The 23,315-nt window shown below is 45.8% G+C and overlaps 1 protein-coding gene across 1 annotated transcript in view; it reads right to left on the bottom strand.

The window, feature by feature from the left end:
• The window catches only part of RSF1 (remodeling and spacing factor 1), a 705,323-nt gene that overhangs the window by 155,302 nt on the left and 526,706 nt on the right, over positions 1-23,315 (bottom strand). The window contains exon 11 of the mRNA XM_085623248.1: positions 13,599-13,702. Coding sequence (XP_085479374.1) covers positions 13,599-13,702 — 104 coding nt within the window. The remainder of the gene's footprint in view (positions 1-13,598; positions 13,703-23,315) is intronic.

Here is a 23,315-nt window from a genome sequence, read left to right as displayed (position 1 = left end):
TCTAAATCCTAATGGTTGAATTTGGACCTACCCGTAAGCGAATTCTGCACTTGAGAATCAGATTGCTCAACTGAAATGCTGTTGTGTATGTAGCTACAAATGGACTAGACTGTCCAGGGTGCTTTCTGTTCTACACTGCATTCCAAATCTCAAGAGGGATTATCAGCCATATTGGGTAAGGAACGATGTGCATAACATTTGTAGAGGTTGGTAAAAATACAAAGCTGCCTCTGAAGGTCAAAACAGAACTTAACAGAAGCACACGTCATACCCTAAGATTAAGATGATAAAAAATTAATAAATCAAAAGGAAAAAAATTATATTTGCCTAGTGCTAGTTTGTGGTACCTCCTAACATTAAAATTTATGAAAATTACTTGCAGCAAAAAGCGCAATCCACAGTCAAAACCCAAGCATCCCAGATTCTCTCTCCTTTTGTTCATGGGTTGAGCGGTCTGAAACCAGTAAAGATAGGCTACGCCCACTGACTAATTTCATTATGAGATACACTGTTGTTCATTATTTTGTTAAACTATTGAAGGTAAAACAAAATACTATCCAAAGCATCAGATTATATGTAAAAATGGGTCAACTAACCAAGAGAACAAGCTATACCTACCTAGTGAACATCCGCTCCACAAATACTGAGTAACATTAAAAAGGTCCTGGAAACCATCTTACCTGTACATGAGTCTAAAAACTGACAGGACCACAGATATTCTCATCTTCTCACCAAAACCCGTGATCTACAAATAAACTTGTCAATCTGAGTCAACTATCTCCCAAAGTTCACAAATCCAAGTTCATATAAGCTTGATGTAAGATGCATCTTAAATTCCTTTACCAAACAAACCATAAATATTTTCTCTAATGGCATAAAGATGATTCAAGTTAATGACAGAAATCCTCTCATACCCCTTAGAAGATCCACCCCCCAAAAAAATCCTTGTATAGAAAACAGTATCCAGACCAAAAGTCACAGCACTCTTCATTTGCACTCTTCATTTAACTCCTCAACGCATGAGAGAAGAAACTGGAATTCTGCTCCTGCAAGTAACCTATCGTCCAAATCAATCAATCAGGGAATTGCAATTGTGCTACTCACCCATGAGGGTCTCAAGGCACTTGGGGCGGAGGGGGTTCAGCAGTTCTGTTCAGCTCAAGAGCCAGGACTTGAGAGTCTTCCTGTAGGTGTTCAGGGAGGGGGCACGTCTCATGTGAATCAGGAGCTCCTTCCATGTCCTGGCCGCAAAGTAGGAGAAGGATCTTCCCCCTGCTTTGGCTCTGTGAATGGTGGGGTATCGGCGAGGACAAGGTTGGCTGAATGAAGGATTTTTTTGGGTATGTGGAGGGTGATTCTGTCGTTGTGGTATTGGGGTCCGGTGTTGTGTAGGCATTTGTAGGCGTGGGAGCAAGTGGAGCCTCCGTAGTTGTTGGCTGATGTGCTCGTGTCGAGGAATGCCGAGGACGAGTCTGGTGGCGGTGTTCTGTATAGTCAGGAGCTTGCGGAGTAGAGACTTGTTTATGCCGGCGCAGAGGGCGTTTCCGTAGACCAACCTGCTGGTGATGAGTGTGTGGGTGACTGTCTTCCTTGACTCGGGGGGGGGGGGGAGGGGTGGAACCCATTTGAAAGTCCTGAGGAGGGTGTTGAAGCTGCTGGAGGCGACGGCATAGACTTGTCGGTTCATGGAGAGGGAGAAGTCGAGTACGATGCCAAGGTTTCTGGCGTGGTTTGTGGGGGTCGGGGGGCTGCCGAGGACGGTGGGCCACCAGGTGGTGTTCCATGCAGATGGGGTGGTTCTGAGGACCAGGACTTCTGTCTTCTCAGAGTTGAGCTTTAGGCAGCTGTTGCTCATCCAGGCTGCGACGTCCTGCATTCCTTCCTGGAAGTGGAGTCTGGTGGTGGTGGGGACCTTGGTGAGGGAGAGGATACTATGCTGAGGCCTTGTTGCCAGACAATGGAGGCGAGGGGGGCCATGTAGATGTTGAAGAGGGTTGGGCTGAGTGATGACCCCTAAGGGACCCCGCAGTGCAACATGCCAGGAAGCATAGGCAGAAACTGTATCCTTATGAGTGGATGGCAGTGTGTCGAAGAGGAAGTCCTATTCTAGAGAATTTCTATGAAGTTGTACTTCAAGATAGGTAGCTTCCCTAGCAATTACTTGTTGGTAAGCACTAGCATCTTCAAGAGGGGAAGGGCGAGCTAGGTAGAGATCATTGGGAGTTATGGGGTCCGTGTCATAAACGTCCCAACGATCAGGGTCCCCTAATGATTCTCCTAAATCCCCTACGGGTGAATGTGGAGGTGCATTATCTAGAGGGTCCTGATGTGGAGAAGGAAGGGATGGTGGAGGTGGTGATGCTGTAGGAGGTGGTGGTGGTGGTGTACGATGATGTGCAGGGCTGGTAGCTTTGTCCTCTTTTTGGGAGTTACTAGAATGTCCAAGACATCCTTAAATGTTAACTGCCTCTTCAGAGTGGGAGAGGCTATAATTCGCCCTGTGCCTTCCTAAATTTGGATTTTTTCTGTTTAATGCCCATCTTTTCAAGAATTGAGGACAAGGAGAATGAAGATTGCTCCGAGTGTTTCGGTTCAGTTGATTTTGGAATCAAGGCTTTAGATTATTTCTTGTCCGACACCAAAGGAAATGGAGCCTGCTGCCGCGTTGCTCTCTATTGCTTTGCGGAGACCAAAGAATGAGCTCGATCCAAGGAGTTCGATGTCATAGGCTTAGCCTTGGTGGCAGTTTTCAGTGCCGGGCCCGAAGGCGGGGCATACGAAGTTTCTTTTCAGATCCAACCATGGCCTGAGGGCAGTGGCAGTTCGGCGACAACTAGAAGTGGAAGGGACGAGTGTTTGGAACTCTTTTTCATTGGAGCAGGATCTGGGACAACAGTACTCACATGCTGGCCATATTCTTGTTCTTCCTCCACATCAGAGCTGGAGATCTCTTCGAGGGGGAACGCCCCTTCTTGCTCCTCTTTCACCCGCTCTTCCTGGGCGTGCTCCTCACCAAAGATGTCGGGAAAATCGCTCCCACTACAGCGAGACATTTTTAGTCGATGCACAGTTTCTTCTTGGATCTTGAAGTTGTTGCAGTTGGCCTCACGGTGATCTGGCGACAGGCAGAGGTTACACACCTAATGTTGATCAATGTGTGGATATTAGGCACGTCACTGCGGGTAAAATTGAAAAGGTGTCCGTTTCATCAGGAACACATCTTCCGTACCAATGGTGCAAGTGGGAGGATAGGCTCAAGATGAGTGGCACCCCGAAGCGCGATTGGTCAATGTCCGAACCGACGATGGTTACCGAGCAGCACTGGAATGGAAAAGCGCAACCGAGATACACTATACTGTCAAAGACAGGATAAGACAGAAGACTCGTACTGAACGGAGTTGAACATGGAGGAGAGGCGCACACATCCGAACCAGACAGCGGAGAGAAAACTATCTACAAAGAAGCCGATGCCCATGCAAAATATCACCGAGAGGAGGAGTTACTCTACCTCATGAATCGAAAGACTTCTTCGAAGAGAAACAAGCTGCACAACTCTGAAACCAACAATAGATGGCAGGAGTAGGCAGAGCATGTGTATCTACAGCCACACGCCATCGAACATGATAGGTTTGTTTTAATCTTTTAAGAGTTGATGCCCCAAACCTTCAAAATGCTAAGTTTCATCATTATAATTTAATGCTCTTGGCATTTGCCATCACAAAATACATTATAATACATACAAACATAATTAAAAGCAGAAATACATAAATATATTTTGAAAACATCACATGATAAATACAGTGCTGTACAAATAAAAAATGGGTTGTTTTTCCATTTCCCCCTCATAATCCATGCACTCCAGATATACAGAGAAACTGCATAACAGATCTCAGGATGTAGGAAGCTGGCTCTGTATATAATATACCAAAGTGAGGTATAGTGTGCAGAGTCCAGTGGAACCCCCAAAGATAAGCAGAGGTAAAGTTAGATAGCACCTCACTCTCTATTTGTGGTAGTTTGGTCCAGCAGTAAGGCAGTATCAGAGGACAGTGTTAAGCATTTGTTGTACATACTCAGTCAGCAAATGAGTTCACACACTCAAAGACTGAACTTCAGACCAATTGCTTTTGTATAAAAATATTCTTTTAGTTATTTTATTTCCTAGAACCAAGCAAGCCTGGCACAGGTAAGTGATAAGTACTTTGCAGTACATATACAGATTGTATCAAAGTTGGATTGCAATGGTAAATGTACTTTGATTTGATTACAGTAGTGTTACTGATAATGCAATGCTTTTCGGAATACAGTACATATACTTTGATTGAGATTTTCAGTACGATTACAAGTAAGTAAGTTGTGTACAAAAGTGGGTTTCTGTTGCAGTAAACCCCCCCCACTTTTGCCAGACTACTGATGCACTTTTAACTTGATGTGCCCTGAGTCCCTGCCAATCAGGTTCCCAGGGCCTGTGTTCTTTCCCCATAACTAATCCAATTGGCATCTCTGGCCACAGGTCAGTCCCTGGTAAATGGTACCACAGGTACCCAGGGCACTGTGACCAGAGAAGGCCTCTAAGGGCTGCAGCACTTATTGTGCCACCCTTAGAGGTCCTGTACCACTACACTCACACACTGCCTTTGCAGGCTGCGTGTTTTGGTGCAGAACACAGTGAAGAGATGAGATGGCACACATCCCTGTGTGCCATGCCTACAAACCACTGCCCTGGCCTACAGTGTCTAAGTCCATTCTTAGACGTTGTAAGTGCAGTGCTGCCATTAAGAGTATATGGTGCTGGGAATTTGTCATTATGAACTCCACAGCACCATAATGGCTACACTGAAAACTGAGAAGTTTGGTATCAAACTTCTCAGCACATTAAACCCACACTGATGCCAGTGTGGGATTTAATGAAAAATGCACACAGAGGGCATCTCAGAGATGCCCCCTGAAAACGAACCCACCTCTAGTGTCCTATCTCAGTTGCTGCTTTCAGCTGCCATCACCAGACATGTTTTTGGACCCCTGGGCCGAGAGCCTGCTGGTCTCCGGGGCCTGAAACAATGCACATCCTGGGACGAGGTGCCAAACCTCCTCCCCCAGGATGGGCAGGGTTCACGAAGGGGAAGCTTCAAAGGCTTACCGCCTTTGTGAGCTTCCCCAGGCCAATTGCTGCTTTCAGCAACTGGTCCCCACTGGTTCTGATCCCCACTTTGAGCGGGAGGATCAGCGGGAAAAACAAGTGAGGAAGATAGGTGTGCCCACCTCTGCCAACTTCTCCCCTCAGGTGGGGGAGGCGAGGTGAAGCACAACTCTCAGTCCATGCCATCTTGAAGATGGGGGGACTCAGCCAACCAGGCACATGCCCCCCCTCCCACTGGAGAGTGGCATAATAGGGGGTGTACCCAACCCAGGGAAGGGCCCCATTGGTCTCTGCCTTTTACCTACCTGTAACGCTCCTAAATCTAGTATGGGGGAGGAGACTTGGCACCTCGTCCCAGGATGTGCATTGTTTCAGGCCCCAGAGACCAGCAGGCTCTAGACCCAGGGGTCCAGAAACATGCCTGGTGGTGGCAGCTGAAAGCAGCCACTCAGCCTGGACACAAGGGGTAGTTTAGTTTTTAGGGGTCATCTCTAAGATGCCCTCTGTGTGCATTTTTCAATAAATCCCACACTGGCATCAGTGTGGGTTTAATGTGCTGAGCAGTTTGATGCCAAACTTCTCAGTTTTCAGTGTAGCCATTATAGTGCTGTGGAGTTCGTAATGACAAACTCTCAGCACCATATACTCTTATTGGCAGCACTGCACTTACAATGTCAAAGAATGGACTGGGACACTGTAGGGGTACAGGGCTTATGCACCTGTACCCTCACCACTGGTGTAGTGCACCCAGCTAGAAGGGAGACTGAACTATGCCAGGGCAGTGGGTTGTAGGCATGGCACACAGAGATGTGTGCCATGTCGACTCTTTAATTTGTTCTGCACCAAAACACGCAGCCTGCAACGGCAGTGAATGAGTGTAGTGGTACAGGACCTCTAAGGGTGGCACAATAAGTACCTTTTCTGGTCACAGTGCCCTGGGTACCTGTGGTACCATTAACCAGGGGCTGACCTGTGGCCAGAGATGCCAATTGGCTTTAGGCTTTAATGCAGTTTTTAGGGAAAGAACATAGAACCTGCGTACCTGATTAGCAGGAGCCCAAGGCACACTCAGTCAAAGCACATCAGCAATTCAGCAAAAAGTGGGGGCAACCATGCAGAAAGAGGGCACTTTCTCACACAGGGCAATCAGTCCTATAAGAGAGAGCTAAGGTAATCATCTCATTGAAACACTAAGTGAAAAATAAGGGCGAAAGACACTTCATGCGAACACTCACTACGTTTGAACAGAATGACATAAATTGGTGGTAGTTTTAATTTACCCACTGGCACAATTGCAAATTTCATCAATCTTCTTGGTTTTGCTCCATTTGAAAACATAGGCCTTCAATGGGAGGACCCCCAGCGGGAACTTTATAGATAATGAGCGCTGTACCTCAGGGTATATGTCATCCATATAGGATTCAAAGTTAATAACAGATTTATGCTTTAAGAACCCCTGTAACAGTGTCCCACTCTGGATAGGCTCATATTTCATTTGATTTTTATGTTGCCAATAAGCCTCCTTAATCTTTGTTTCCTCATTAATCACCCTAGGATGAGATCGAGTTCCAGTTGCTTTACGATGCTATGAACATGGTTCCACCAGGGCATCCCAGGATATTGGACTATACTGCCTTATGGCATCCAAATAGATGCCTGCTAGTCGATTTCTCGGAAGGCGTACCAAGGAAATTACTGGAGCTAGGGCAATAATATCAGAAATAGGTTTAATGACCAGTTCCAAATATAGTGCTGCTACAGGCGTACCCTGCCACAGCATCAAATTGCCCTCAGAAACCTATTCAAAATTTTCTGAAGTGTGGAGGGATCTGTTTAGCCCCAGATTTCAGTTCCATAACTGCCTTTGCTCTATGAACATGTAGTAGTGAACTCAATGACTGCCACTCTATTCTTTGTTTACATCTAATAACTGTGGCTGCTGCCTGCTTTAAATTTGAAACCGCTATTTCCCTTTACTGCTTCCAAGATAGTTTAATGTTATACCGAATTTCCAGATAGTCAAAAGAGTTTACCTGTTCTAAAATCTCACTGCGCACTGAAAAAGGGTGCTTTAACTCAATCCTAGGTTTTAGTATCATGGATTTAGTCTTAAAAACAGTAATGGTTAAATGTTTCTTTAAACAATAGTCAAGGAAGCCCTTAATCATTTTATGCATGGAAAGCAAAACTGCGTCATTTGCATATAACAAAACAGATATTCGCGAATTACCAAGCTTCGGGCAATCTAAATTCAAACTACCTAGGTATGGTTCAACATCATTCAGGAATAATGAAAAAAAGCATGGGGCCAACATGTAATCTTGTCGCACACCAGTAGTTATCACAAAGTTTTCAGTGAATTTTCTTCTAGGTCCATAACGCACTTGATTAAATGTAACTCTATGAAGATTCTGCTGGGCTATAATCAGATACTGATGCAGACCCTGCAGATGTAATGCTAGTCAAAGTAAGCCCCTGTCTACTAAATCATAAGCTTATTTCAAATCACAGAAACATTAAAAAATGCTTAATAGAAACTGGGAAGAAGAGAAAGTACGAAGAGACTGGAAGGAAAAGAAAAAGAGGGTGAGGGGAGCAGTCCTCGTTCATGTCTCAGAAGTTACTTGTATAGATATATTAAATACAGGGATGACCTTTGAATGTTTAGCAGCTTGTATCAGCAACCCAAATAGTTCACTAGTAACTGCAGTGGTATATTGCTTTCAGGATATATTGCTCTTTACCTAAACATGTTGTTATACCTAGCCCTAATTCTGCAGTCCTCAGCACAGATAATGGCAATCTTCAATCTGTGCGTAGATTAACCCAACTTTAAACGTTTTCCAGACATTGTGGAAAATATGCTAGCCTTAGCTGTTGGGTGGGCCATTCAGTCAAGGTATGAATGACCCACCCAACACAAAGGGCCACACTTTAGTCTAGTATGACCACTCGTTAATACTGTTTTGGCTGTTTAGAGATCAAGAAGTGTGGGGGATGGGATTGTGTTATTCTCTATAGTTCCACTCTGATAAATGACAGGGCACTTTCAGTGCTCACAGCTGGCCTAAACTCAGGCTCTTCATGCAGTACGTGGGTCAGCTGTGAAATGCCCTTAGAGTTGTCTTGGGGCCTCTGTTTCCAGTAACCTACGGAGACAGGTTAATTTGGACAGAGACAGTGTATCAGCTAGAATTTTTTTTTCAAGAGAGACAGAATGATGGCATGTTTTAAAGCACTTTATATGATTCCATACAAAAATTAAGCCTTAATTGTGGACATATCGGTCTAGAGAATAGGGAGAAACAGCATGCTTCAAGCAGGCATCCTCAAGTAAGCTGGTTGCTTTGATTTTTGAGCCAGACTATACATTTTTTTCTGGGGTCACTGGATCAAAAGAGCTGCAAGAGTGTTGAGGTAGGGGCACAGTGATGATGGTAAGCAAATTGTTGCTGGTAATGCCATGCAAGAAGTTTTTAATTAAAAAAAAAAAACACAAAAAACCCAGGAGGTCTTTGCAATATTGGAAGGTAGCACGTGAAACTGTTTTAAGGATGAATTGGTTAGCCAGCTGCTGGTAGATGTTGAAAATCTCCTTTGGCTTGAAGCAACGGTGATGCTTTTGGCTTCATGGGACTCTTTGATGCTTCCGTGCAGTTCTTGCATTACCTCTTTCAATGAGTCTTTGTGCTTGTCTGAGCATTGTTTATGGTTCTTTCATTCAGAGCCTGGCAAGCTTGTTCAATTTTAAAGTGATGTTTAGCTAGAAATGTTCTGGTATGTTTTCAGGATTATCAGCTTTCTGAGCTCTCCATTTGTTTTGTAGTTTTAGCTACACTGATGTTTTTGGTCCGTCACACTTTGTGAGGTCTGACCACTGCATTGTGTCATCGTTTGACAGGTGCAAGGAACAAGAGAACCATAACAGTGGTTTCACAGACATATTATCGGGTCCTATCCTGTGTGTAAAGTAGACTGTGTGGATTGCTATATGAGTTTGCCAGTCATTGCCTGGTTAAATCCCAATCAATCAGTAGATTTGAACAGCGCTACTTGCCACCCATGAGGGTATCCAGGGGCTGGTAGGGTCCGGTTGATTAGTCAAATAGCCAGCTCTTCAGTGACTTTCGGAACTCTGGAAAAGGTGGGGAGGTCCGTAGATGAAAGGGCAGCTTGTTCCATGCCCTCGCTGCTAGGTAGGAGAAGCCCAGGGCCTACTTACTGCCAAGGAACTTTAATATTTGTTTTTTATGTATTTTATGTTTTTTGTACAGCACAGCTAACACTGATAGAGTCTCCTAGGGCTATAGGGTTTTGGCTTAGAATTAGCAACTCACATTATAAAATCAACTATACTGGGGGTTTTCTTGACAGGCGTTTGCAGGTGGAAGGCCAGATCAAGGGCTGAATCAAGGAACTACAAGTTGTAGTCTGGGTTTAGGACGCTCCCTGGGTAGCTGATGCAGCAGGAGATTAAGCATTCAAGTGATGTAGAAGGAATGTTGTGAATTTTAGTGATGATTGGTACTGTACTGAGAACAAATGGTACAACACCCATCTCTCCTAGGCTATTTGTTCTTCTGAAAATGTTTGAAACATGCAGGAAAGAGGTCACAGAGGATGGTGATTGATTTTTCAACTAACCATGTTTCAAGGGATCCTTAAGCACTGCCTGCTCATTCATATTCAAACAAGGAACTCTGAACTTGATTTAGAATTAGAACCAAACCATGATGGAATAGTAAGCTCTATATATGATTGACTAATAGGGTCCTTGAACCGTGGGACTGACTGCAGCAATTTGGACACAACCTGACGTTCCAGTTCTTAAAGAAAAAACCTTTATGTCTACCTTGGTGAAGCTAAAGGCTCCAAAGTGTACTGGCCAAGTTGAAATGGTGATGGCTCATGATAGTGACAAGCATAGAAAATGTCTCATTACTTCTTTGACTTCATTATACTCCCATGAAATTCTCACTAGCCAGGCTCCAAAGGGTTGTGTGGCTCCTGGGTGCTCATTTCCTGTACTAACCTTCAGGCAGCTTTTATCTGCTGGGCCTTGCTTTTTCTCTTGGTAAGAGGCCTGCTCCTCTTTTGAGCTGGCAATTGTCTACTAATTACAATTAAATGTCGCAGGCCAAGCACCAAACTACAAATTTGATCGCCCCCCACCTCCGCTCCCCCCCTCCAGCATAGGGCAATCCTGGTGGAAGGATGTTTCACCACAGGGATGATATCAACCACCTCGGCCTGCAAGTCAGTCAAAAGCATTTCATTTTCACCATTCAACCTCCACACCTGGACGTGTAGGTTGTCAAAAGCTCTAAGTACGTCACAGAGCTTTCAACCGCGACTATGGATTCCCACTGTCCCGAGGAAGAACTTCTATTTGATTGATTCTATGCATCTAATATGGAGGATACTTATTCCATGTAATTTCTTGAATAGGAGCACATTTCAACCCTATCTTCATAACAACGTAGTACAGCGATAAAAGTGCCTTAGACATATAACACTATCCTGATGAGCCACAACAAATCGTTTTCTGGGTTGAAACACAGATATTCCACCCTAAGTAGTCTGATGATTGTGCCTAACCAGGATTACCTATAAAATCAATTCCAGGATTTACTTTGTCTAGAGCAAGGATACCTACCTTGGATGTTGCCACAATGTTTTTATGCAATTTTGTAGATTTATTTTGCCCTTCCCAAAGCACTGCGTTGTCTGTACATATTCCACTTGATGCTGCACCAGCACAATGGGTTATATGAATAATAACCTCATATGTAAGAAAAACAAGAGGCCTTCAGTATTCATTTAATTGATTAGTGTACGATTGTCATTTTAGCAATATCAAATTATTCTTTGAATTGGCTCATCACCTGGGAGTGATCACACATAGTGAAGGAACAAATGGGTCCCACAGGAACTATGGTAAGCAACCCCCTAGGAGTTCTTGGGGACACTGCTACAACAATCTCCAGATCCAGTCTGGCACCTAGAGATATTCTTAAGGCGAGGAATCTGAGGTTAGAAGTACCCATCGAAAATACAGACCAAGATATGACAGATGAATGAATGAAAGAGCATTTATAAAGCGCTCAGCTACTCAGAAAGAGTGTCCTGACGCTGATGGTCAGAACAAAACCGGAATAGGTGACATGTGGTCTAAATTCCAGCGAAATTGGTTTGTTAGGGGCTTCCACCCCATCATTAAAATAAACCTGCATCAGGGCAGAGGAAGACTTCTGCTAGCACAAAAGACCGGAAGCTTTGTCAATCCACTAAGTATTAAAGAAAACTTGCAGGGAAACAACCATTTTGTGAAGACTAATGTAGTGCCCCGAATCAACACCAATCATTATGCAGTAACCTATCAATATGGCTAGGATACTGCAGAATCAAACATATAGCAACTGGTGCCCCCAAACATATTAAAAATGCAAGACTCTCCCAGTTATGGAGGACTGTACCCATTTTTACAAGGAAGGGCCAGTTGGCAGCATCCCCATCACTGTTGCAAGCAGAAGGTCTGCATCCCGGAAATATATCTAGCTGCCAGCAAGCATTTGGTCAGTCTACAGCATGGTAAGAAGTGGAAGTAGTCATTAGTGACAATCCTGGGGGCACATTTTGGTTGCATCCCTGATTAACAAAGCATAGGTTTTGCTGCCATATTTACTTTGTATAAATGTGGGATAACTCTAGTGGACTCCAAGACCACAGAGTTCAATAGGGGAAAAACTTAAAACAGTTGAGCAAACAACAAACTTAAAAGGGTTGGGCAGCACAGCCTTTCAAAGCCAGGTTTAGGACTTCTCCCCAGACTCCCACTCCTCAGTGCTTAAAACAACAAGAAACAAATGATTACTTGTTTTGATGTAGCATTTCAAATCACTGTTTTCGTCATTTTGAAGCACTGTAAGTACCATGTATTGCTATTACCCAATTTAACTGTACAAATTATATTGATCATGCAAAGATGAAAAGCTGAGAATGAGAATAAGTGTCCTACCTGAAGACACAATTAATGTTGCAAAGTGACCTGGATAATAGGAAAAAGTCACAGTATAGATTATATACTTAAATCTTTAACTTTTGACCTGTACCAGCTACAGACTCCATTCAAAGACTTATTTTATTTCTAAAATCCAATCTAATGGTAATGCCTTTTTTTGTAAATTCATGGTAAATGTAACTTTCAGTACCCCCCTTGAAGCTGCTGGAGGCTAATTGACTTTGGCACTCCAGGAACTACCCAGCCTGTCCTTGACTGGAATTAGACGTGAAAGAAGTGTGAACATTGCTCCCAGAGCAGAGACAATGGCCTGGGAGTGCGAAGGTGATTTCGTCCCTGGGCAGGAAGAGCAGTTGTGGTTGGACTAAGAACCTAATTTACTTCAAATGGGCCTTCCCTTTCACACAAAAACATTTTTGACACCTGGTAAGGCCCCTCCTTTTGCACCCCTGATAAGGCTGGAACCAAATCCAGTGATAGGATAGCTAACCCTAGAACTGGTTTGAGTGACAACAGAGGTGGGGACAGCTCATTACCATGGGCAAATTTCTGGGTGGGCACACAGACTCTGCACAAGGGTAAAAGGGTTTCCCCATCTAGGATTTCGAGGGTGAGGGGCACTGTTGGATTGTTAGAAGGATGGGCAAATAGGAACTGTTGAAAAGTGGATAGGGCTGCCCTCAGGATCCGATTGTATTTCAGATTCGTCCCCCTGAAAGGCTCCAGCATCTCTGGAAAAAAACAACAAAGTCTCTTTCTGTTTTCAGACTTCGCAAACCTTTTCAAGCAAGGACCTCAAAAGCTTTAGAGCCTGCGGCAGGTATCGGACAGGCAGTTCCAGGGTAGCAGTTACAATTTCTGATCTGCCCCACAGAAAGACAACTTTTTCTTCAAAAAACTGACAAGGGCCCTATTTTGGCTTTTTAGAGCTTTTTGACTTACAGACTGTTCTCCACTTGTTGTATCCCAAATGGGACTAATAATCATCTGGTCAGCTACGCATGATGAATCCCTTGATGAAGCAACCTGTGATTTTGATAAAGGCTCTTGGAGCTAGAGTTCAACAGGCTGCATTAAAGACAGATTAGATGCATATCATACACCTAGAGAGCGTGTACATCCCAGTAGCTTAGGATAACTTAACTTTTTAACTGTGCCCTGTCTACAAGGGAAGACAGAATGTTCTGATTTGGGCAAGTTCAGAGCATATGAACTTTAAAGCGCAATATGGAAATGTATTCTTAGGAAGATCGTGATATTTAGGAACTAGGCTTTTTTAGTGTCTTATTGACTGGGGATTGCACTGGTTCAATGTTTAACTTTCTAAATGAGAATTACACATAAAAGTGACTTTGAGAAACCACATTCTTCAGGCTAGTTATACAGGACATATTCTGGAAAAGGCCATTTAAATTAATTATGAAGCTTAATTCGCACCGGTAACTTATACACTTCCGTGTTCTAGTTGATCTCCTTTCCAGTGGTTTCACTTTTTTTGGATCCTTCTTCTTGACTTCCTGTACTTCTGGAATCTCCGCCTCCTATTAAAGATGGAACAGCAACACAACTGCATATTAATATAATGCAAAGGCTTGATCCTACATCAAAGAGAACGAAGGAACAATGAATACCAGTACTGCAAATGTTTAAGGGTTCTGGAGCTGTTTCAATACTGAGAATATGAGAAATTTTACAGAAAGACAGATGCAGTTCAAGATTCATATGAGCAGATCCGAGGTACCAAGTGGGCCAGTATGGTTGCGTTCACTTTAAAATATCTAGCAGATTTGCAAATCAGAATTATCAATACGTATTATACATTTGTTTCAGCATCTCTCCCTGTCAAGCAACCAGTATAGCCTCCCCAGAATTTTTGAGAAGTACTGGAACATCAAGGTGTGATACACCAGCTGTGCTCCATTATAATATATTATATCGAAATGGTTACTTACCAGTAGGAGTAGTTTTGCGGCTTGAAGAGTTTTCTGGATTCACATGCTGTGTACTATTTTGACATCTTGTGGTTCGGTCGGGAATTGTTCTGGTCTTTTTTTCCCTTTTTTGGGGGTGTCACCGACCACCATTTGGTGGTATGCCCATCCCCTGTATGACGTTAGACGGTTCCCTGGATGTTACTGGGCGTAGTTGCCATCTTTCGTTTTTGTTTTCTGGTACGCTTCCTCTTTGTTCCTGTATCTTACCCACCTGTTCGCGGTCTCTCCCATTTCCGGAGGGGGAGGTGGGTGGGTCACATTTGAATCCAGAAAACTCTAAGTGGCAAAATTACCCCTACTGGCAAGTAACCATTTCATTTTGCAGCATGAATCCTTTTCTAGATTCACATACTGTACATTAGATTATGTAGTGATATCCCATGGGTTGGTTGGGATGAAATGAGGACGTGTTAGAAAACAGGTGTTGCAGGTACTTTTTGTCCCACCTGTGCTTCCTTGTTCATTTGGATGTCCACTCAATAATTGTAGGATGCTGACTCTGTATATACTATACCAAAGTAAGTTATACTGTGGACAGAGCCCAGTGAATCCCTAGAGGTGTAGCAGAGGCTAAAGTAGATAATACCTTACTCTTTTTTGTGGTGGTGTGGTTGAGCAGTCAGGCTTATTAGAGGGTAGTGGTAAGCATTTGTTGTACACACTCAGGCAAGAAATAATGTCACACACTCAAAGACTGAATCCAGACCAATTGTTGGTATAAAAAGTTGTTACTTTGTTATTTTTATTACTAGAACCAAGAGTTATTTAGTAGCAGGTAAGTGATACTTTCAAAACAATAATACTTTTCAAAATACGGTGTGTACTGGTTATGTAGAAGCATACAAGTTACTTTGCAGTAGAGAAAATGTGCTGTAAACTCTTTAGAGTACTTGTCATTACTTTAGATTACTTTCTAATTACTTTTCAGTTACTTTTCTAACTTAGTGCAGAATAAACTCATAACACAGTTTAGGCACGACAGTACATCAGTGAGCAGGCCAACTCAGTTGTAGACACTAAGTTACTTTTGTTGCAATACAAGGAAGAGTCAACACCTAGAACATTTTTCAGAAAACAAATTACACCATGCAATCCTACGGGAAAAACGAAGTTGAAGTTAGGAATTGCAGGTAAGTAAAACAACTTTTGGTGTGGTCCTTTTGGCGGTAGAACCAAGGTTCCTCAAGGTTCAATTCTGCACTCAAGGTGCACCACCAGCGGCCGGGTGCAGTTTGCAGGGGTGCCAATGCTAGTCGATGAGGACTCGGGGACATCGGTTGGAGGCTGCTCACAGGAAGGTAAAGTGGCTTTGGAGGGCAATCTTCAGGAGTTAAGGTAAGTACACAAAGACCCAAGGCAGCATCAAAACCACACCACCAGCGGCACAGGGGTGGCTGGGTGCAGGGTGCTCACCTCACACAGCGTCAGGCGGCTAATGTTACCCTATGGAGATCGTCACAGCCAGGGGACGAAGTTTAGATGCCAGGTGACGTCGGGGCACCGTTGGTTCTGGTCACCAGGACACATGGCCGGAGGATGCAGGGGTGTCTTTGGATGTCAGGTTTCTCCTTACCGGGAAAGTCATGGTTGAGGAGGGTTGTCGTGAAGAGCCTGCAGACGTCGACACAAGACCTTGGAGGTGACATCCCTTGATGGTTTGGAGGTCAGGACCGTTGGGGAACCACTTCATGACCGGTGGGCCCTGTGGACACAGGTTGTGGACCGCGGAAGCAGAAGTCCTGGACCAGGGTTTCTTGGTTTCACAGGGTCTTCTTTTGTGGAAAGGGTGTGTCCTTGGGAGTCTCACGTCTTTATTGAAGTAGGGAGATCAGTCCTCAACAAGTTTGGAGGTTGCTGATCCTTTTGGGAGCCGTTGTTTTCTTCGCAGCGGGGCTCGGAGCTGCAGGCAGGCCGTTAGGGCTGGGGCCAAGTCAGTTGGGCCTGGAGTCTTCACTGCTGCGACGTCTTCGAGTTCCAGTCTCCATGGGCCCTCAATTCTGCTGAGCTTGGTTCAGGGGTGCCCCTAAATATTGCATTTAGGGGGATTACCAGGGTAGCAGGGTAGTAGCCAGTAGGCTACTGACCTTAGGGTGACTACACCCTTAGTGAGCTCACCCCAAGTAGGGGATTGGGCACAATCCCTGACCCTGATTGGAGGGTGCCTGTCGAGTGGCACCCTCCTAGAAGAGTGGGCTTTACCTCACCTCTCCCACCTGAGGGATGGGGTTGGCAGAGGTGGACAAACCTTCTGGGCTGTCCTGATTTTTCCCGCCTGTCTTACCACCGAAAAGGGGGTGAGGCAGGAAGGGGGCCTGCAAAGGCGGCAAGGCCTTTGAAGCTCCCCTGCCACGGATGGCTCTTCCTGACCTGGGAAAGGTGTGACTGCCTCCACCCAGGAAAGGCTTTGTTTCTGGGCCCTGGGATCAAAGGCTCCTACCTGACAGGTCCAGAAAACGGTCATGTGGTGGCAGGCTGGTGTTCACCAGTCAGGAACCCACCAGTGGTTGTTTTGGTTCAGGGGTCCCCTTTAGAAGAGACCCCTGAGTGCATGGGATAATAAATCTGACATTAGGATCAGTGCAGGTTTATTATTCTGAGATGTTTGGATACCAAACATCTCGGGATTCAGAAATGCCATTATGATGCTAGGAAACTCGTAATGACCAGTTTCTAGACCATGTACTCAGTATGGCTTTACTGTGCACTTATAATATCGAAGAATGGCCTTATATTTTATAAGGGCTTGTCTGCTCATGCAGATGGCCCTCACGTGAGGCACAGTACACCCTGCCTTAAGAGTGACTTACCTTGGCCTCTTGCAGTGCTGGGTAGGCATGCAATACAGGGATGTGTGCCATGCCCACTCTTTATTTTCGGTACAAAAGGGGGTGGTGATGGACGGAGCATCAGAACCAATCAAATACTCACACCCAGTCAAAAGATCTGGGATTGATCCATCACCATTCTTTAGCCCACTCTGCCACCCCAGTTCAGACATGGCCATATGCAAATCAGTCTGACCCTGTGCCTCATGGGAACAGTCCTGCCCGAACTGCCAAGCCATGTCTTCCCTGGACCGGAAATAAGCTTCCTAGGACCGGTTTCTGGCATTTCAGCCGTCTTCAGCCAGGCTTGCTTGAATCCAGTGGCAAAGTGAGCAAGGGACTCACGTCTGAGCATACCCTGCCAACTTATGGCGGACAAAGCGGTACAAAAGGGGGTGGTGATGGACGGAGCATCAGAACCAATCAAATACTCACACCCAGTCAAAAGATCTGGGATTGATCCATCACCATTCTTTAGCCCACTCTGCCACCCCAGTTCAGACATGGCCATATGCAAATCAGTCTGACCCTGTGCCTCATGGGAACAGTCCAGCCTGAACTGCCAAGCCATGCCTTCCCTGGACCGGAAACAAGCTTCCTAGGACCGGTTTCTGGCATTTCAGCCGTCTTCAGCCAGGCTTGCTTGAATCCAGTGGCAAAGTGAGCAAGGGACTCACGTCTGAGCATACCCTGCCAACTTATGGCGGACAAAGCGGTACAAAAGGGGGTGGTGATGGACGGAGCATCAGAACCAATCAAATACTCACACCCAGTCAAAAGATCTGGGATTGATCCATCACCATTCTTTAGCCCACTCTGCCACCCCAGTTCAGACATGGCCATATGCAAATCAGTCTGACCCTGTGCCTTATGGGAACAGTCCAGCCTGAACTGCCAAGCCATGCCTTCCCTGGACCGGAAACAAGCTTCCTAGGACCGGTTTCTGGCATTTCAGCCGTCTTCAGCCAGGCTTGCTTGAATCCAGTGGCAAAGTGAGCAAGGGACTCACGTCTGAGCATACCCTGCCAACTTATGGCGGACAAAGCGGTACAAAAGGGGGTGGTGATGGACGGAGCATCAGAACCAAACAAATACTCACACCCAGTCAAAAGATCTGGGATTGATCCATCACCATTCTTTAGCCCACTCTGCCACCCCAGTTCAGACATGGCCATATGCAAATCAGTCTGACCCTGTGCCTCATGGGAACAGTCCAGCCTGAACTGCCAAGCCATACCTTCCCTGGACCGGAAACAAGCGTCCTAGGACCGGTTTCTGGCATTTCAGCCGTCTTCAGCCAGGCTTGCTTGAATCCAGTGGCAAAGTGAGCAAGGGACTCACGTCTGAGCATACCCTGCCAACTTATGGCGGACAAAGCGGTACAAAAGGGGGTGGTGATGGACGGAGCATCAGAACCAATCAAATACTCACACCCAGTCAAAAGATCTGGGATTGATCCATCACCATTCTTTAGCCCACTCTGCCACCCCAGTTCAGACATGGCCATATGCAAATCAGTCTGACCCTGTGCCTCATGGGAACAGTCCAGCCTGAACTGCCAAGCCATGCCTTCCCTGGACCGGAAACAAGCTTCCTAGGACCGGTTTCTGGCATTTCAGCCGTCTTCAGCCAGGCTTGCTTGAATCCAGTAGCAAAGTGAGCAAGGGACTCACGTCTGAGCATACCCTGCCAACTTATGGCGGACAAAGCGGTACAAAAGGTGGTGGTGATGGACGGAGCATCAGAACCAATCAAATACTCACACCCAGTCAAAAGATCTGGGATTGATCCATCACCATTCTTTAGCCCACTCTGCCACCCCAGTTCAGACATGGCCATATGCAAATCAGTCTGACCCTGTGCCTCATGGGAACAGTCCAGCCTGAACTGCCAAGCCATGCCTTCCCTGGACCGGAAACAAGCTTCTTTATTTTCAGCTGCACCACAACACACAGGCTGCAATGCCAGTGGTGATTGTTTGTAGTGAGAGGTCTCGGAGGGTGCTGCAGCCCTCAGAGGCTTTTCCCTGGGTTCCATGCCTTTGGTACGAGAGGTACCCTTTACAAGGGACTTACAGGTAGGACGGAGTGGTGCCAATTGTGGAAACAATGGTATAGGTTAGGGAAAGAACACAGGCCCTGGGAACCTGATTGGTAGGGGCCCAGGGCACACTCAGTCAAAGTGCATCAGGTATCTGGCAAAAAGTTAGGCGGGAACCATGCACAAAGAGCACTTTCCTACAATAATGTTTTGCTATCCATTTGGACGTTTGCGAGGAACACCAGTGTTGCACCCTTTTCATGTGTTGAGTGGGCTCTTGGGTGTGCAGGCAGTGCATCCCTGTCCAAGAATAGCAAGTCGGGAATCCATCTTGAGATTGTCCCCTTGGTCACTGGAGAGCCCTTGGTTGCTTTGGTGAAGGAGACAACCAACATGTTTCCTTTACCAAACTTTAGTTTCATCAAGATAGTGCATTAAAGCCCTCCTTGCATCCAATGTGTGTAGAGCACTCAACGTCTGTGTTTAAGCTTCTTTGAAGAAAGTCGGTAGCTGAATACTTTGGTTAAAATGAGTGGTTTAACACCTTTGGCAGAAACTGGGGGTTAGTTCTGAGAACCAAATTGTCACTGTTTATTTGCAGGTCTGGTTCCTGTACTGTTAGTACCTGTAGTCCACTTACTCTGCGTAGCGATGCGATTAGAACGCTGTCTTGAGTGTTCGTGATTTTAGATCTGTGTTGTGCAGATGTTCAAATGGCTTTGCCGTTAACTGCATTAGCACAGCAATTTAGTTCCACAATTGTGCTGGAACTGATCTTGTTGGAGCAATCCGGTTAGCTCCTTCTAGGAATCTCTTCACCACTGGGGATGTGAAGAAGCTGTTACATAAAGTGCCCCTGGTGTAAGCTACTACTACTGCTGCCAGGTGTACCTTTGAGGATGAAGAGGTGAAGTCCAGTATCTAGCAGATGAGTGAGATCTGTTAACAGTTTCCTGTTTTGTCCTGGTCTCCATATATCTGTCATTTGTGCTCCAGTGAATGTCTTTTCCATTTTGCTGCATTGCATTTTTGTGTAGTAGCCTTTCTTGCTTCCTTAAAAATTTCCAGTGTTCTGGGCAGCAGTTGGAGGTGTCCAAATTCTAAATAATCATGAGCCAGGTAGCTAGGCTGAGTGTTGCTGGTTCTGGCTGGTACACTCTCCCACCCTGCTTTGTTAGAAGATCCTGTTCTGCTTTGATTGCATTTGTCCCCTGGACATTCCTAGTAGGTCCGAGTACCAAGTTTGTCTGGCCCACTGTGGTGCCATGAGGAAGAGGTGAGTCCCTGGTTGTCTCACTTTCTCCAGGACTTTCGGTATTAAGGGAATTGGAGGAAAGGCATAAGTAAATCTTCCTGACCAGTCTACTGACAGGGCATTCCCCTCTGATTGGCGGTGTTGAAACCTGGAGGTGAAGTGTTGCCATATTGCGCTGTTTGTTGTTGCGAACAGGTCTATTTCTGGTCCCCCCTAGGCTCTGAATATTTTCCCCAGTGTCTGTTGTTTTAGCTCCCATTCATGGGAGCTGCATTGTTGCCTGCTTAGTCTGTACGCCTCTGTATTTTCTGTTCCTGGTAGGTGGACTGTATGCAGTGTAATCTTCCTTGGTGTTGCCCATTGCCATATTGAAGGAAACTGGCTCTATATATACTACACCAAAATGAGGTATAGTGTGGATAGAGTCCAGGTACCCCAGAGGTAGGCAGAGGTTAAAGTTAGATAGAACCCTACTCTCTATTTGTGGTAGAGTGGTCGAGCAGTAAGGCAGTATCAGAGGACAGTGTTAAGCATTTGATGTCTGAACTCTAGGCCAATTGTTTTTGTATAAAAAAATATACTGTTTATTTTTAGAACCAAGCAAGCCTGGCACAGGTAAGCATAAAATACTTTTCAGTAATAAGTTGCTGAATATAGAACAGTTTGAAAATGCAATAAAACTTGTACTTTGTTTGATTTACAGGGGATGCAGCAGGTTGCAACACTTAGCAAATACAGTACATTGGAATGAATAGGCTTTTTCAGTAAATTACAGGTAAGTTACTTTTTATGTTACTTTTCTTACTCAGTGCTGGATACCTAGATTCAGCACTGGGACATTTCCTGTAAACAGGTAAGTAATTATGTTTTGGTTATTCGCATGAATTTTAAAGAATATCTTTAGATTTAAAAACTCGACACTTAGTCGTTTTTTTAAAGAAAAACAGTGCATTGAAATGAATAGTCTTTTTCAGTAAATTACAGGTAAGTTACTTTGTACGCTACTTTTCTTACTCAGTGCTGGATACCTGGATTCAACACTGGGACATTTCCTGTAAACAGGTAAGTAAATATGTTTTGGTTATTTGTGCGATTATTAAAGAATATTTTTAGATTTGAAAACTCCACACTTGGAAACTTTTTGGAAGGAAATTGTCAATGTTATCCTATAGAGGAAAAACAGGTTATCGGTTCACAGGTAAGTAAACGACTGTGGGAGTTAAGGTTCTGGGGTTAGACTCAGGGGTCCTCCAGGGTCAGTGATGTACTGTTGTTGCACCCTCAGCGGCACTAGGGCGGCCGGGTGCAGAGTGTTGAGGCCCAATGTTATCCATTGGGGGTAGGGGGGCTCTGGTTGGTGGCTGCTGGCAAGCAGGCCACTGGGTTGTGAGAAAAGCTCCTAGGGTTAAGGTCAGGGCAAATGGGGAAACAAAGTAGCACACAAGGTGCACCCTCAGCGGCACTGGGGTGGCCGGGTGCAGAGTGCTGTTTCGACGTCGGGTGCCCTGTTTTCTATGGAGAACCTCCGGTTTGCAAAAGCACTGCAGGCAGGGAGACTAAGGACTTCTGGGTGCAACCACCACTTGGAGAGGTAAGTTGGGAAGTTAAGGGTTGGTTAGGCACCGTCGGTTTGGGCACCCAGGGCCGTGAGGAGTCGGGGTGCCTTTTGGGGTTGGATCTTCTTACCAGATCCTGGTCGCGGTTAGGGGGGACTTCTGGGTTTTTACTGCAGGCGTCGGCTTGAGGCAGGTCAGGGGTTACCGGATCTCAGGGCAGGATCGCCGGGGTGACCTCCTCGTGGTGTTTTTCCATTCGAGCTTGGGCCGGGTTCTGCGGGTGCAAAGTGGGCTGGAATTGCGGTCTCTTCTTTTCTTCTTGTTGTCAGGCTGGATTTAAGGAAGCAAGGTTCAGGGTGCCCTTTAAATACTAGATTTAGGGGCGTTACACGTAGGTAAAGGGCAGGGACCAATGGGTCCCTTCCCTGGGGTGGGTACACCCCCTATTTTGCCACCCTCCAGTGGGAGGGGGGCAGGAGCCTGTCCCTGGTTGGTTGGGTTCCCCCATCCTCAAGATGGCGGGGACTCGGAGTTGTGCTTCACCTCGCCTCCCCCACCTGAGGGGTGGAGTTGGCAGAGGTGGGCACACCTCTTTCCCTCACTTGTTTTTCCCGCTGGCTCTCCCGCCCAAACTGGGGGGTAGGACCAGTGGGGACCAGTTGCTGAAAGCAGCAAATGGTCTGGGGAGGCTCACAAAGTCAGCATGCCTTTGAAGCTTCTTCTTCTTGAACCCTGTCCATCAAGGGGAAGGAGACTTGGCACCTCGTCCCAGGATGTGCATTGTTTCAGGCCCCAGAGAGCAACAGGCTCTCTACCCAGGGGTCCAGAAACATGTCTAGTGGTGGCAGCTGAAAGCAGCCACTCAGCCTGGACACTAGTGGTGGGTTCGTTTTCAGGGTGCATCTCTGAGAGGCTGTTTCTGTGCATTTTTCATTAAATCCCACACTGGCATCAGTGTGGGTTTAATGTGCTGAGAAGTTTGATACCAAACTTCTCAGTTTTTAGTGTAGCCATTATGGTGCTGTGGAGTTCGTAATGACAAGCTCCCAGCACCATATACTCTTAATGGCAGCACTGCACTTACAAGGTCTAAGAATGGACTTAGGCACTGTAGGGGTACCGGGCTCATGCACCTGTACACTCACCACTGGCATAGGGCACCCAGCTAGAGTGGTAACTATTCTGTGCCAGGGCAGTGGGTTGTAGGCATGGCACACAGGAATGTGTGCTATGTCGAATCTTTACTTTGTTCTGCATCAAAACACGCAGCCTGCAAAGGCAGTGTGTGTGTGTAAAGGTACAGGGCCTCTAAGTGTGCCACAATAAGTGCTGCAGCCCTTAGAGGTCTTCCCTGGTCACAGTGCCCTGGGTACCTGTGGTACTATTTACCAGGGGCTGACCTGTGGCCAGAGATGCCAATTGGGTTAGTTTTGGGGAAAGAACACAGGCCCTGGGAACCTGATTGGCAGGGACCCAGGGCACAA

The sequence above is a fragment of the Triturus cristatus genome, chromosome 8 (genome assembly GCF_964204655.1).
Source record: "Triturus cristatus chromosome 8, aTriCri1.1, whole genome shotgun sequence".
NCBI lineage: Eukaryota > Metazoa > Chordata > Amphibia > Caudata > Salamandridae > Triturus > Triturus cristatus.
This window is presented reverse-complemented; position numbering and strand designations above follow the sequence as displayed.